Here is a 13,177-nt window from a genome sequence, read left to right on the forward strand (position 1 = left end):
ATATTGCTGCATGTGTTTTTTTCTATAGAATCTAAGACGCACCATGCCCAGTCTGACTAATGTGTGATATGTTAAATAAATCTAAGATAGTGGGAAAGTTTAGTGCAGCTTCTGGCACACTGGCCCTTTTATTTGCCTTTTTGATATAGGAACAAACCTTGGTGCCTGCTGGACCACGCCTTGTTGTCAGTAACCTAGCCATCTTAGATCTTGTTAACTCATGTAGTGTAGGAACAAATAATTATCTCAGGGCTGAATTGGCCATTAAGCAAAATAAGCACTATACAGTCATACCTCATGTTATGTCCGCTTCAGGTTGCATGTTTTCGTCTCGTGTCCCACGGCTACCCGGAAGTACCGGAATGGATTACTTCCGGGTTTTGCCGCTCGCGCATGCGCAGAAGTGCTAAATTGCGCCGCGCGCCTGCGCAGACACAGCGCTTTGAGTTGCGGGCTTTTCACGTTATGGATGGGCCTCCGGAACAGATCCTGTCCATAACACGAGGTACCACTGTAACTTTCAATTGCCAAATTTACCATGGAACATATGGTGCAGCTGAACCAGGTTCTGCAAAAAAGGCTCCCACAATGCGTGTGTCATAAGTTCAGTGCAACAAAAAATGTAAAAATAAGATTCAGTCATGCTGAACCTTATACAATAACTGTAGAAGACAATATTTTACGGTTTATTATTGTTTATATTTCAAATTAGATATCTACAGTGCACCAAAATCTTTTAAGTGCTTAGGGCTTCTAAAGGTCTTAATTCAGCCCTGAAATATCTTCACATGATTTCATGCTTTTGCAATATAATTTAAAATGGAACATTACTCCAGAAGTCATGTTGCAGTCTAGTTCAAGATTCAACATGTGAAAGACCTACACCCTGGAGACTCGTGAAGGGTCTCCATGCTTCCTTTTCTCACCTGATACTGTACAGGACATTCCCATTTCTGGCGATGCGCAGAAGTTTGTTATCTGTGGTGATCTCATGGAAATGAGCCCCTTTTTCATTAGCAAAGAACAAATCGGGTTTCCAGATGGAGTCCAACATGGATGGGTCCAAGTCCAAGGAATCATCTGGATACTCGTTGTACGCCAGCCGGGGGTCATTCCACTGCTGCCGCAAGAAAATATTCACTCTGTAATCCTGCATGGAAGAAAGAAAAGCAAAGTTATGGGATGCCCCAAGGAAGGTGTCAGAAATGGCCAGAAACTGCAATGCTAAATGCGGCAGGAAGGGCACTGAAAAGCAGCTGAGACTGAATGAACAAAAGCAAATGCAAAGTCTTTACTACTGCTAGGGTCAGGGTCTTTCTCTGTGAGTTTCGCTGCTGGTGCTATTTCTTCAGGAAGCGCCTGTATTTTTAGCTCTGTAGCCAAAGGGGTTATCACAGGGCAAACAGCTGCAGCCGACACCTGTTCCATGCTGTGATTTTCAGACCATCCATCGACAGACCAGGGCTGTGGTTTATCAGACTGAAGAGGGGATATTATCCAGGCTCATGGAATAGGCACTGCAGGATTCAGGCTGGGGTCACACAGTGATGAAATACCTCTTCGGTATATTGAGAATGTGCAGAGGATGGAAGGTAGTTCTTGGGAGTATTCCACCTGTTTCTCAAGATTAATGGTAATTTCCAGAGCCTTTTAGAAGCAAGCAAGCAAGCAAGCAAGCAAGCAAGCAAGCAAGCAAGCAAGCAAGCAAGCAAGCAAGCTATTCTACAGTTGAATTTCACAATAGCTGTATGAGATCAATTCTGTTTTGTACATGGGTCTCCCATGGCCAAGACCTGGGGACACTAAGGAGGGAGAAGATTGGGCAAGGGAATGGCTTGCAACAGAACAAAGCCCAGAAGACAGTGCTTAGCTAGAAGGCTCTGTGAGAAGAAAGCCCCATTAACCAGCACTGCTGCTACCTCCCCAACCCAAGAAAGTTGCCCCAGATTGCCTACAAACTCTCAGTAGAACAGGAGCCCCCATCCCCATCACTGCCTGAAGAATCAAGCACTGATAACTTTCCCAGAGGGTGTGAAGCAGGAAACCTTGACCTACCTCTACAACTCATTTAAAGTTCTGATTGTCTCCAGACCTTTCCTGGAGCAGCATCCTAGCTCGCTTGCTGCTGGGTGCCTGTATCCATCTCAAATTTCCCTCAGCTCCATGTAGAGCTGTCCATGGTCCTGCTCTGTGCCCTAACCCTTGTCCTTTTCTTATGTCCTTATGACTGTCAGAGAGTGTGTGTTGGTACTGCAGGCTACATGGAAACTCCAGGAGACTGTAAAGCACTGAACTGCAGTTGCTGGGAGAAATGGAGGGAGTGCTATTGTGTGTTCATGGGCATTGGGTTTGCCATTGTGCAAAGCAGGGTGCTGGATGATGAACCTTTGATCTGATGGAGCTCTCTTCTTCTAGTGGCTTGGAGAACTGCATCTCTGATGAGCTTCCATTGCCACCTCAAGACATTTTTATGCACCTGGGTTGACCGGGTTACCTCTGATCTGTGGATTTTCACGCTGTCATATGTTGTGGATTTTTATTATGTTTTCAGATGTTCTACTTTTGGTTTGATTGCTTTGTTGTTGTATTGTCAAATTTGTTTTGATTTTTTAAAAAAACCTATATTTTTAAAAAAGAATGAAAGTGCTACAGTATATGAAATGGGTGAAATAAATTAAGTAAGTAAGTAAGTAAGTAAGTAAGTAAGTAAGTAAGTAAATAAATAATTTAGTATGACTTTTATATTCTTACTTTTAAATATTCTTCAGGTAGATCTTTACAGGTATAACAGGGAAGTGTGCCTTCAATATTTTATCAGATAAAACACAGTGTTCCTCAGCTATCAGACCCTTGCGAAATTCTCCATCAGATCATACTAATTTCCTTTTCAAAATATGTTACTTGCTCATTTTTTTAAAGTTTCCACTATTATTCGAAACTAGCATGATGTCTCAGGGAGAGAGTGCAAGCCTGCATGCATGAGGTTCTGGGTTCAAGTTCTGATGGCTTCAGGCAGCAGAACAGTGAAAACTATTGCTTGAAGTCTCACAAAGCTGGGCTTGAGATCCTCAGTCAATAGTCCAGATTATACTCCTAGAGTAGATGGCCAGAATATACCCTGCAATATTTCATCCTCCAAAAGAATAGTAGTTAAATCATATACAAATAAATGAACAAATGTTCATGTTGCACATTATTTTTTTAAAATAGGAAATAATAAACATCTGGAAAATTTTTCTTTTTAATCATCAGGATTTTTTTAAAAAAAACTTTTAAACAAATATCCACATTGCATAGTATTTAAAAAAGAAAACAAGCAGCATCTGGAAGATGCTTCCAAAAAAACATGAGATTTTTTTAAAACATCTGTTAACGGGATCTAATTTGAAATGTTCCAAATATACACATATTCAGCCTTAAGCTGTGCTTCTAATATAAGGAATGATTTCAGGCATGTGATACCAGAGCCAGTGTGGTATAGTGGTCAGTGTCCAATTAGGATCTGGGAGATCAGGGTTCAAATCCCCACTCAGCCATGAAGCTCACTGGGTTACCTTGGGCCAGTTCAGTCTAACCTGGCTCACAGGGTTGCTGTGGGGATTGAGTGAGGAGAGGGAGAACCATGTATGCTACCTTGAGCTCCTTGAGGGGTGAGGCAGGATATAAATGCAATCCATCCATCCTCTTCAGCTGTGACATGGGTTTGCCCAATGCATGTGAGGATGTTGTGAGTAGACCCAGTCTGCACGTCTCCCCCATTTGAGCCCTCACAGATTCTTTTTCAGTGCCTAAAGATTGCAGGCCACAATGTGACAGAATGGAAAACAAAAACAAAGCCAGCACAAGAAATGAGTGGAACAAAGGAGCCCTTAGAGATGTCATGGATAGGGAGTTGGTCTTAGATCTGAACCCAGCCAGGAAACTCACTGAGCAGCCCTATCAAACAACCTCACAAGACTGTTGTGAGGATAAAGTGAGATAATGGGCATAGCTCAGTGGCTAAAGATATGAGCGGAAACATCTCAGGTTCAAGCTCCACCATCAAGAAAGAATCCATAGGATGGCCTTAGGGAAGCCAGCCTGTCTTTCCCTCTCCATCTGAAAATAAGGAGATAATGACACTAATTTCCTTTACAGGGCTGCAATCACGTATATGAAGTTCCTAGAACATTCACATATTCCACAGAAGTGCTAGGGAATGGTGTTCTAATCCAATATATTCTGCCTGAGCAACCCTGAGGAGAACAGAGATACAAATTGTGTAAAAAATAAATTCTTTTTGCGGAAGAGTCATAGCTCAGCGGTAGAGCGTCTACTTTGCATGCCAAGTGTCCCAGATTATTTGTTTATTTCATTTATAAATCACTTCCCATGAGGCAACCTGAAGCAACTCACAATAAAAATCAATATAAAACAGTTGCAAATATAAAGACACTAATACAATTGCATATGCATAGTTTAAGACAATAACAGGGTTTGCATGGAATCACTACCCACCCAATACAGATGTCAACTGGGGTAAAGTCAGTTAAATTCCTGGCATCTCCAGGTAAAGCAGAGACTGTCCCCCATCTGAAACCTATAAGAGTTGCTGCCAGCCAGTGTGGACAATACTGAGCTAGATGGACCAGTGGGCTGACATATAACGCAGCTTGCTTTGTTGTGTCTTATGTTCATAAATAAGGGACAGGGGTGGTGCTGTGGTCTAAACCACTGAGCCTCTTGAGCTTGCTGATCAGAAGATTTCTGGTTCAAATCCCAGCGATGGGGTGAGCTCCCATTGCTCGGTCCTAGCTCCTGCCAACCTAGCAGTTTGAAAGCACACCCCAAAAGTGCAACTAGATAAATGGGTACCACTCCGGCAGGAAGGTAAGCGACGTTTCCATGCGCTGCTCTGGTTTCAGTGTTCCGTTGAGCCAGAAGCGGCTTAGTCATTCTGGCCACATGACCCGGAAAAACTGTCTGTGGACAAATGCCGGCTCCCTCAGCCTGTAAAGTGAGATGAGCGCCGCAACCCCAGAGTCGTATGTGACTGGACTTAACTGTCAGGGGTCCTTTACCCTTTTTTATGTTCATACTCAAATTCTGGTCTGGGGCATTATGCTGATTCCATCTCCCTTCATAGTATTTAGGTTTCTTCCTGTGCCAAAGAAGAGAAGGACATGTGGTGTGTGTGTGTGTGTGTGTGTGTGTGTGTGTGTGTGTGAGAGAGAGAGAGAGAGAGAGAGAGAGAGAGAGAGAGAGAGAGAGAGAAAGCAAGAGTACACAAATGGGGCTGACCCTATTAGAGATCCCTGTTGTCCATAGGGGTGTCCCATCCAGCTGCAAACCCAGACAGTACTGCAGACTTTATGGGCTTGCTCTCTAATTTAATGGAAACTTGTCTCGCCCGTGCTATTGAGAATGACATTTGCTTCACTGTCTCATGTCTTACAGCTCCCCTGTGTTGTCGCCAGGCCAAGCCAAGCCAGACCCTTTCCCTGGACAATAGGTGGTAGCTCTGGTTTCCTTTGTCTGACCAATGGCTTCCCTTTGCCATCTGCCCTCTGGGGCTTCGCGTGAGAAAAGAAGCCCTTTTCGCAAACAAAGAAGGCGATAAAAGCTCCCGGTCCCTTCCTTCATTTGCATTTTCAATGTGCTTGAGGAATGGCAGGTCATAAACCACTTTCACTGCCCTTGACCAAATTAATTGTTAGGATTAGGATTTATGGTTTTTATTTAGTGCTTTTCTTACTTGGGATGACCTGAAGCAGTGAGTCAGACGCCGATAATAAAGTGAAGGTGTGTGCAGAAGCCATTATATGTGTGCTCACTAGTAACTAATACATAACCGCAGACAGAAGCAGCTGATCTTTTCTCTTAATGCAAATCAATGGTGCTTAGAAATTACTGCCTATTTTTGGAAATTTGCCCTCAGCTAGAGGTGTGTTGAAAACCGTGGTGAAAGCAGCCTTGAATGTGCACGACAGAGGAGTTCCCCAAAACTGGAGATCGGTTTATAAATGTGGAGCAAGGTGGCAATTAAACAGCTGGAGTTTAATGGAATTTGCTCCAGATATTCTTGGAACAAAGTTGCCAGCTTATTTACAGTATTCATACATTTATAAACTGCCTTTCATTATAAAACAACAAGGCAGCTTACAGAATGGAATTAATACAACAAAACAGGAAGACCCTAAAAGCACAAATACCAGAATTTCATACAGAGGTGGTACTAAAAAAGCTACAGAAAGCAGTCAGGCATGGGCAAGTTTTAACCAATTACCCTTGGTGCCTACTGCATATCTATGGGAATGTCATTCCACAGCATGGTGGCCACTGCAGAGAAGACCCTTCATTGAGCTGCTGATAGAGAGGTCTCCTTCCGGCATGTCATGACTAGGAGGGTCTCTCCCAAGCATCTCAGTGAACAGGCTGGATTGCTCTGCTTTCCTATGGACCACATCAGCAAGGCTGAGCTGGGGATCTTGTCATCTGGGCAGCCCAGGAGCTCCATACACATGGCCAAGGCTTACGCCCTGGGGAGGTTGTTTCAGAGTTGCTAACACAGCAGTTTGACTTCACCCCTGGTGGTGCACTCCACTGTCTCCTGAGACGGATGGCAACAACAATAAAGAGACATGGCCACCATGTTACTTGCCTTGGTAACTTCTAGACCGGGTTATTGTAACACACTTTACACAGACCTGTCTTTGAAGAGGGTTCAGCAACTGTTGCTGGTCCAGAATATGGCAGTCAGGTTCCTAGTTGGACTGGCCAGTCATTCCTAAAGCCCAGACGTTTATTAAGGCAAGCATGTGCTGCTCTACCACTGAGCAACGGTCCTTCAGTAGACTTTGCTACTCGCAGCTGATGTCTATAAATCTCCTGAGGTTCCTGCCAGGGACCTTTGGGTGTAGAAGTCCTGCCTCTCATTGGCTCTGGCCTCCCTTATTTCTATTTTCCCTGCTTGAAGCACCACCAGTCAGAACTGGTTTCAGCCCCCTGCTCTGGAGACAAGTGATATTCCTAGTTCCTGGATGTGTAACCATATGGCCAGTACAGGAGTGTACCAAGGTTACTGGGGCTTCTGGTATTCCCTGCAGTGCCCTGTACAGTAGCAGCAGGAAAAGAAGATGATTTATTTAAATAAATGAATGAAATCCACGTAAGATTCCCATAATTGTAACCATCAAGCCCTTATGTACCAGGCACAAGCTTACGATGCAAAACTATATTATCCTGTGGGCAGATCCAGGGTTTGATTTCTACTAATATCCAGTGTACTGTGCAGAAATGTTCTACCTGCAGGAAAGATACCAGTTGCTTGGAATCAACTAAATTCTAAGCAACTGGTAAGCCAGCTCTTCAGAAGTTGGGAGAGCACAGTGGGGCTTAGGCCTTGCTTGCGAGTTTCACACAGACTCCTGGTTGGCCGATATGAGAACAGGATACTGGACTACATTGGTCCAGCCGGATCTTCTATGTTCTTAAGGACTTCTGACTGGGGTGTATGCTGAACTGCATTAGGCAAACATCTTCACATCCTTCTAGCACAGTTAATATCCTTATAGAAATTCATGACGTGTTTGCCTTTATAAAGTCCACCTGTCACCACAGGCGCTTTTGCAGTGCTAATGGCACCACATAACTTTCTCCTGCTGGCTCTCCACCTCCATTTGAACTTGAAAGTATGCCTCTTAGAGGCATGAATAAAATTTTATTCCCTGCTCTTTTGCGAGAAGGGCTGGGCTCCAAGAAGTCACCTTCACATGTTCTGGCTAATTACCCATTTCCTCCCCAAGGTAAGATATCTTTAGAAAACTGTTGAATAGCTGAAGACAGCCAATAATGGGATTGGCCTTCTGCACAACTAACCAGTCACGCAAGTCTGAAGTCAGGTAAGAAAGACATAGTTAAAATAGGGGCAGGCAGAATGGACAACTTTGAAGGGAAGAGGCTCGAGTCTCTATGGACAGCAGCTACCTGAGCAAATCAAATGCATCGATTCCCTCCCCTTTCTGTTTGTGAAAATCAGTGATGGCTGCAGTCAGTGAAAATCAATGTAATTGGCCTAACAGGCAGAAAGAAAAAGACTCTTTTGCTTATTCAGCTGCAAACCGGCCGAACGCCGGTAGGTCAGCCCTGATCCTGTGCCTATTTCATGTACGGCATGAAATAAATCTAGTTGGAGAGGAATTCCAGCAGGAACTGCTTGATGTTTATTGCCTTGCATGATGAAAAGGTGCAAGGGCGATTTGGGAAAGCAAGGATTTTATGGCTTGGGGAACTAAGCAGGCTTTGAATAAATGGATGTTTGAGCAGAGTCCTCAACCATGGGAGATTGAAGGAAGATACCAGGTACCATTTGGGAAAGGGCTGCAGCTCAATGGTAGAGCATCTACTGCATGCAGAAGGCTCCAGATGCAACGCTTGGTTTCTCCCAGGGTGGATTTGATTTAAATAACAATTTAAATCACTAGTCAGTAAGACTTGATTTAAATCATTTTTTATTTTATTTTTACAGAAAGACTCATTCTTGCTGGTATAATCTTAGTATTTACAACCAAATGAAGGTTTCATTTTTGGAATCATAAATTTTCAGAGAAGTTTTTACAGTTCTATAAAAAATTACTGATCTGGTTATACTATAAGAAATACATAGTCTGAAAATTATGAAATTATTGTGAGGTTTAATAAGTTAACTGTTTATATTTGGACAACTTTTCTGCTGTACTTTATTGGAAGGAGAAAAATAATCATTTCCTTAATAACAATTTAAACAATTTATTTAACTAAAGCAATAACATTATAGCATATGCATCCATGTTTGTTAACTGATGTGGTTAAACAATTAAAAAAAAAAACTTAGACTGAGATTTAGCACACATGAAAAACTTAAAACAGTTCCTTATTTTCTGATGAATAGCCTTTGGACTATAATGAAACTATCTTTAGCAAGATTTTTCCTCCAAAAGTATTTTATTTTAAAAATATGTTGTTGTTGTTTTAAAAAATCTGATTTAAATTAAAACATCCTTTTTTTAAAAAAAAAACATTGATTTTTACCCACCCTGGTTTCTCCAGATAGGCTGGGGGAAAGCTCCTGTCTGAAATCCTGGACAGTTGCAGTCAGCTAGTGTAGACAATACAGTGGTACCTCTGGTTATGAACTTAATTCGTTCTGGAGGTCCGTTCTTAACCTGAATCTGTTCTTAACCTGAGGTACCACTTTAGCTAATGGGGCCTTCCACTGCTGCTGTGTCGCCACTGCACAATTTCTGTTCTCATCCTGAGGTAAAGTTCTTAACCCCAGGTACTACTTCCAGGTTAGCGGAGTCCATTACCCGAAGTGTTTGTAACCCAAGGTGTTTATAACCCGAAGTGTTTGTAACCCGAGGTGTTTGTAACCCGAGGTACCACTGTACTGAGATAGATGGACCCATAGCCAGACTCAGTAGAAGGCAGCTTCCAATGCTCCTATGGGCCTCCCAAAGGGAAGGCTGATTTTTGTGGGATTATTATTATTATTAGTTGTTAAATTTGTATGATTCTATACAATGGAATGATTCCAGAGTAAGGGCATTTTCGCACATGAAACTGAAATTGGGTTGTGCCTCAGTTGTTTGATAACAGGAACATAAAAAGTGACATCTCCTAGGCTGGACATCTGACTCCTTGGACTGTACTGCCTTATGACCCCATGGTGGAAGGTTGTGTGGATCCAGAACTGGCCTCCACAGTCACTTATGGACTCACTGTTAAAACCGTTTATAGAAGACAATCTTACTCGACTACGAGTGATTGCCAAAGAAGAAGAAGAAGACTATCTTACATTAACAGCACTCACACATGACACATGTACAGTGAGAGAGGTTCAGGTGAAACCTCTAATGTCACTTGGGGCTGCAACCCTAGCACATTTATTATATTATATTCTCTATTTATTAAATTAATGAATTAATTTTAATTTTAATTAATGAATGAATTAATTAATTTTATAATGGAATATTTTAGAATGTTGTACTATTTTATTGTTGTTAGCCGCCCTGAGCCCGGCTTCAGCTGGGGAGGGCGGGATATAAATTATTATTATTATTATTATTATTATTATTATTATTATTATTATTATTATTATTAAAACATTTTACAATCTCCCTTCAGCACTTATGTACAGGGCGGTGTACAAACTAAAGCAAAAAATGATCACACCACCATAGATAGGACCATAAAATATAAATCTATAAAATCCAATCAAAACAGCTTTAAATGACAGTAAAGCACTTCTCTGGTCTCGATGAAATCTGGATGAAAACAGCAGAATTCACTTCAGAGGAAACATGAATAGGATTGCACTTTAGATTATTTTTAGGCATGCACTGCCCTGGTCAGCAGCGTGGAATTTATTTAATTTCTTATTGAACCACATTTGAATTCTTTTTTGTTTGAGGAATCAAATGTCTTGAGTTATCTCTGGTTCTATGGTCCACATAAATACCATACCTTTAAATCACATGGCTTCACCCAAAGTGCCCTTCAAAGTGTAGTTTACTTCTCTTTATAACTACAAACCCCAGCCTCCTTAACAAACATTTTCAGGTCACTTCTGGGTTCAGTGTGATGTGTGTGTGTGTGTGTGTGTGTGTGTTTGCAGTCAAACATATATTGAAAGGGGGTTACTTGTATACTTCCTGGGGAGCTGCAGTCAACGTCCCTAACAAGAACACCAGCATAATGTTATATCTGTGCAAGCCTAAGTTGCCTTAGTGGATTAGTTTGAATCCATTTCTCTCTTGCGATGCACAAAATTACAACCGATCCCTGAGGCCAGAAATAGCAATTATCTTGGCGAACTTGTGTATCCAAACCAATGTAATGAGACTACAAGGGCAGGGGGCAGATTTATGGGAAGGGTTTGGTAAGCCTGCTCCTCCTACAGCTGTTGATTCTTCTCAGGTAGAAACCTTGCCCCATTCCTGCTTTCTTCTCAGACTGGCTTCTCAGTCTACTTTTGGAACATGACTGGGGTTGGGTAGTGAATGACAGCATGGGACCATTTGCTAGAGAATTCACGAATAAGGGAAAGATTAAGCAGCTCCCTCATGTCTCTATGCACATGTATCCACAGAGTGAGCCTTCTTCCACCACAAAGTATAAGCATTGTTTATACTTGACTGCTCTCTCTTTCTCTGTCTCTGTCTCTCTCTCTCTCTCCTCTTGTGTACATCTTCCAAGGGCCAAAAAGGGGAGCCACATCCACATTAGAGTTAAGGAAACCCATGGTTGCAAATTCTGTCTTTCCTCATAAGCACTATCCTCATCATATATGACCTGACTGTTCTTTCTTCTGAATGCTCTGATAAGCTTCTTCTCATTTTTTGAGACTTGTGGCTAGTAAGCGGAAAGTTGCCTATTATGACCCATTTACACCCCCCCCCAAGTCCATTCTTTGATTGAAAAGTTTGTGCCCGGGTGACTCCTAACAATTATTTTCGGTTATTTCCAGCCTCTGGTTTCTTGTGCCCTTTATATTAATCTCTGTAGCTGCTGTGGGTTGCACTGCAGTCTCCTATAAGGTTACATTTGATTTAACCTTTTGAAGTGAGATGGATAGCATATGAGATTTCTTTAAATAGATCAAATTATATATAGATCATATAGATACAAAAGGGTACAATAGAATGAGGATTCCAAATGTCAGCTCTTGATCTTTAATTTAAGCTTGCATTGGTAACTTTTTCTACCAACTTTGAAGTTACTTGGGAGGGGTGACCAGTCTGATATCCATTCATTATTTTGAGTCAAATATTTATATTCTTCTACTTAATATTTCCACCCCACCTTTCCACCATGGATCCTCAAGACGGCTTACAACAGGCACCCTCAACCTTTTTGGGCCACTGGGTACATTTGGAAATTTAAGAAACTGCTATGGGTAGCACAAAATATCAATTTCACAGAAGAAAACTGGTGGTCCTCCAAGCCTCCCCACCCAACAAACAGGGAATGCATCTCTCCAAAGAAGCAAATTTTCCAACCCCATTTAAAAATAAAAAAGAGGAGGGCAGGGAAACTTGGCAGCCACTCTGTCCACGGACACCATTGTGGACCCCAGGCTTGCAGTAGCAAACATTAAAAGCAATCCACTGAAAAGTAAGCTGTAAAAGAAAAGCCAACAAAAGGACCATTTCCAACAGCACAGATCTGGCCACTTTTCAAAAAGTGAGCAAGGGAACATAGGAATCTGCTTTCTCCTGAGTTAAACCATTAGTCTATCCAGCTTAGTGTTGTCTACATCACATGGCACTCCAGATGTCATTGGACTCCAACTACCATATTTCCTTACTATTGCCTAGGCTGGTTGGAGCTGATGGGAGTTCATCTGGAGGGCCATAGATCTCCCATATGTGATCTACTCTGACTAGCAGCAGTTGCAGACAGGTGTCTTTCCCAGTCCTACCTGGAGATGCTGGTTAATTAAATCATGGAACTTATGCATTCAAGGCAGATGTCCTACCACAGGGGCCTCCTCTTTGGGAAGGACTTTCTGAGACCCAGGCACTGCATCAATAAAACTGTGTCTTATGCTTCCACTTACCATACTTCAGACAGTGAGTGTGGGTGTGTGGTTGGGTTTCACTTCTTGAGTGAAGCACCTGAGCATGTTCATATGGAAAGAGGTAGACCTTTTAGAGCCTTAAAGCTTAAAACCAACCATCTGGCTTGGCCCTGGAAGCAAATTGGTAGCAACCCGTATAGCTGAAACAGCCCTGTTGTAAATAATGCTTTACACAACACAGTAATCTGGCACCACACAATAATCTGGAAACATTTCTGAACATCTTTTAAAGAAAGCCCTATATACAGAATTTTACATATACCAAATGTGGATGGGGTGTGAAAGACCATGAAAAGGTCTGATTTTCCCAAGAAGGGACTTTGCTGGGACATCAGGAGAAGATCCTGAAAACTACCCAAGGCCACTATTCTAGGATAATGCTGGACCCAGGAGCATTCCCAAAGTGTGATCCCAAAACAAGATGAACCAGTGCATCTGGATCGGTACAGCCTCAAACCAGACAATAGTTTGTCAGATTTAAGCTCCACTCTGTTTACCTGGTCCAAATTTTACTTCTTCCACGTCTTCGGGGGCAGGTGAAAATGAGAGATGTTGAGTGTCATCAGCCTGTTGATGACA

The 13,177-nt window shown here is 42.2% G+C and overlaps 1 protein-coding gene across 2 annotated transcripts in view; it reads right to left on the reverse strand.

The window, feature by feature from the left end:
* GLRA1 (glycine receptor alpha 1) overlaps positions 1-13,177 on the reverse strand; it is an 86,378-nt gene that overhangs the window by 23,125 nt on the left and 50,076 nt on the right. For both annotated transcript variants that reach the window (XM_081901069.1, XM_081901068.1), the window contains exon 4: positions 927-1,150. In XM_081901069.1, the coding sequence (XP_081757195.1) occupies positions 927-1,150 (224 nt within the window). The remainder of the gene's footprint in view (positions 1-926; positions 1,151-13,177) is intronic.

This window comes from Podarcis melisellensis (genome assembly GCF_964234715.1).
Source record: "Podarcis melisellensis genome assembly, chromosome: 2".
In the NCBI taxonomy this organism is placed as follows: domain Eukaryota; kingdom Metazoa; phylum Chordata; class Lepidosauria; order Squamata; family Lacertidae; genus Podarcis; species Podarcis melisellensis.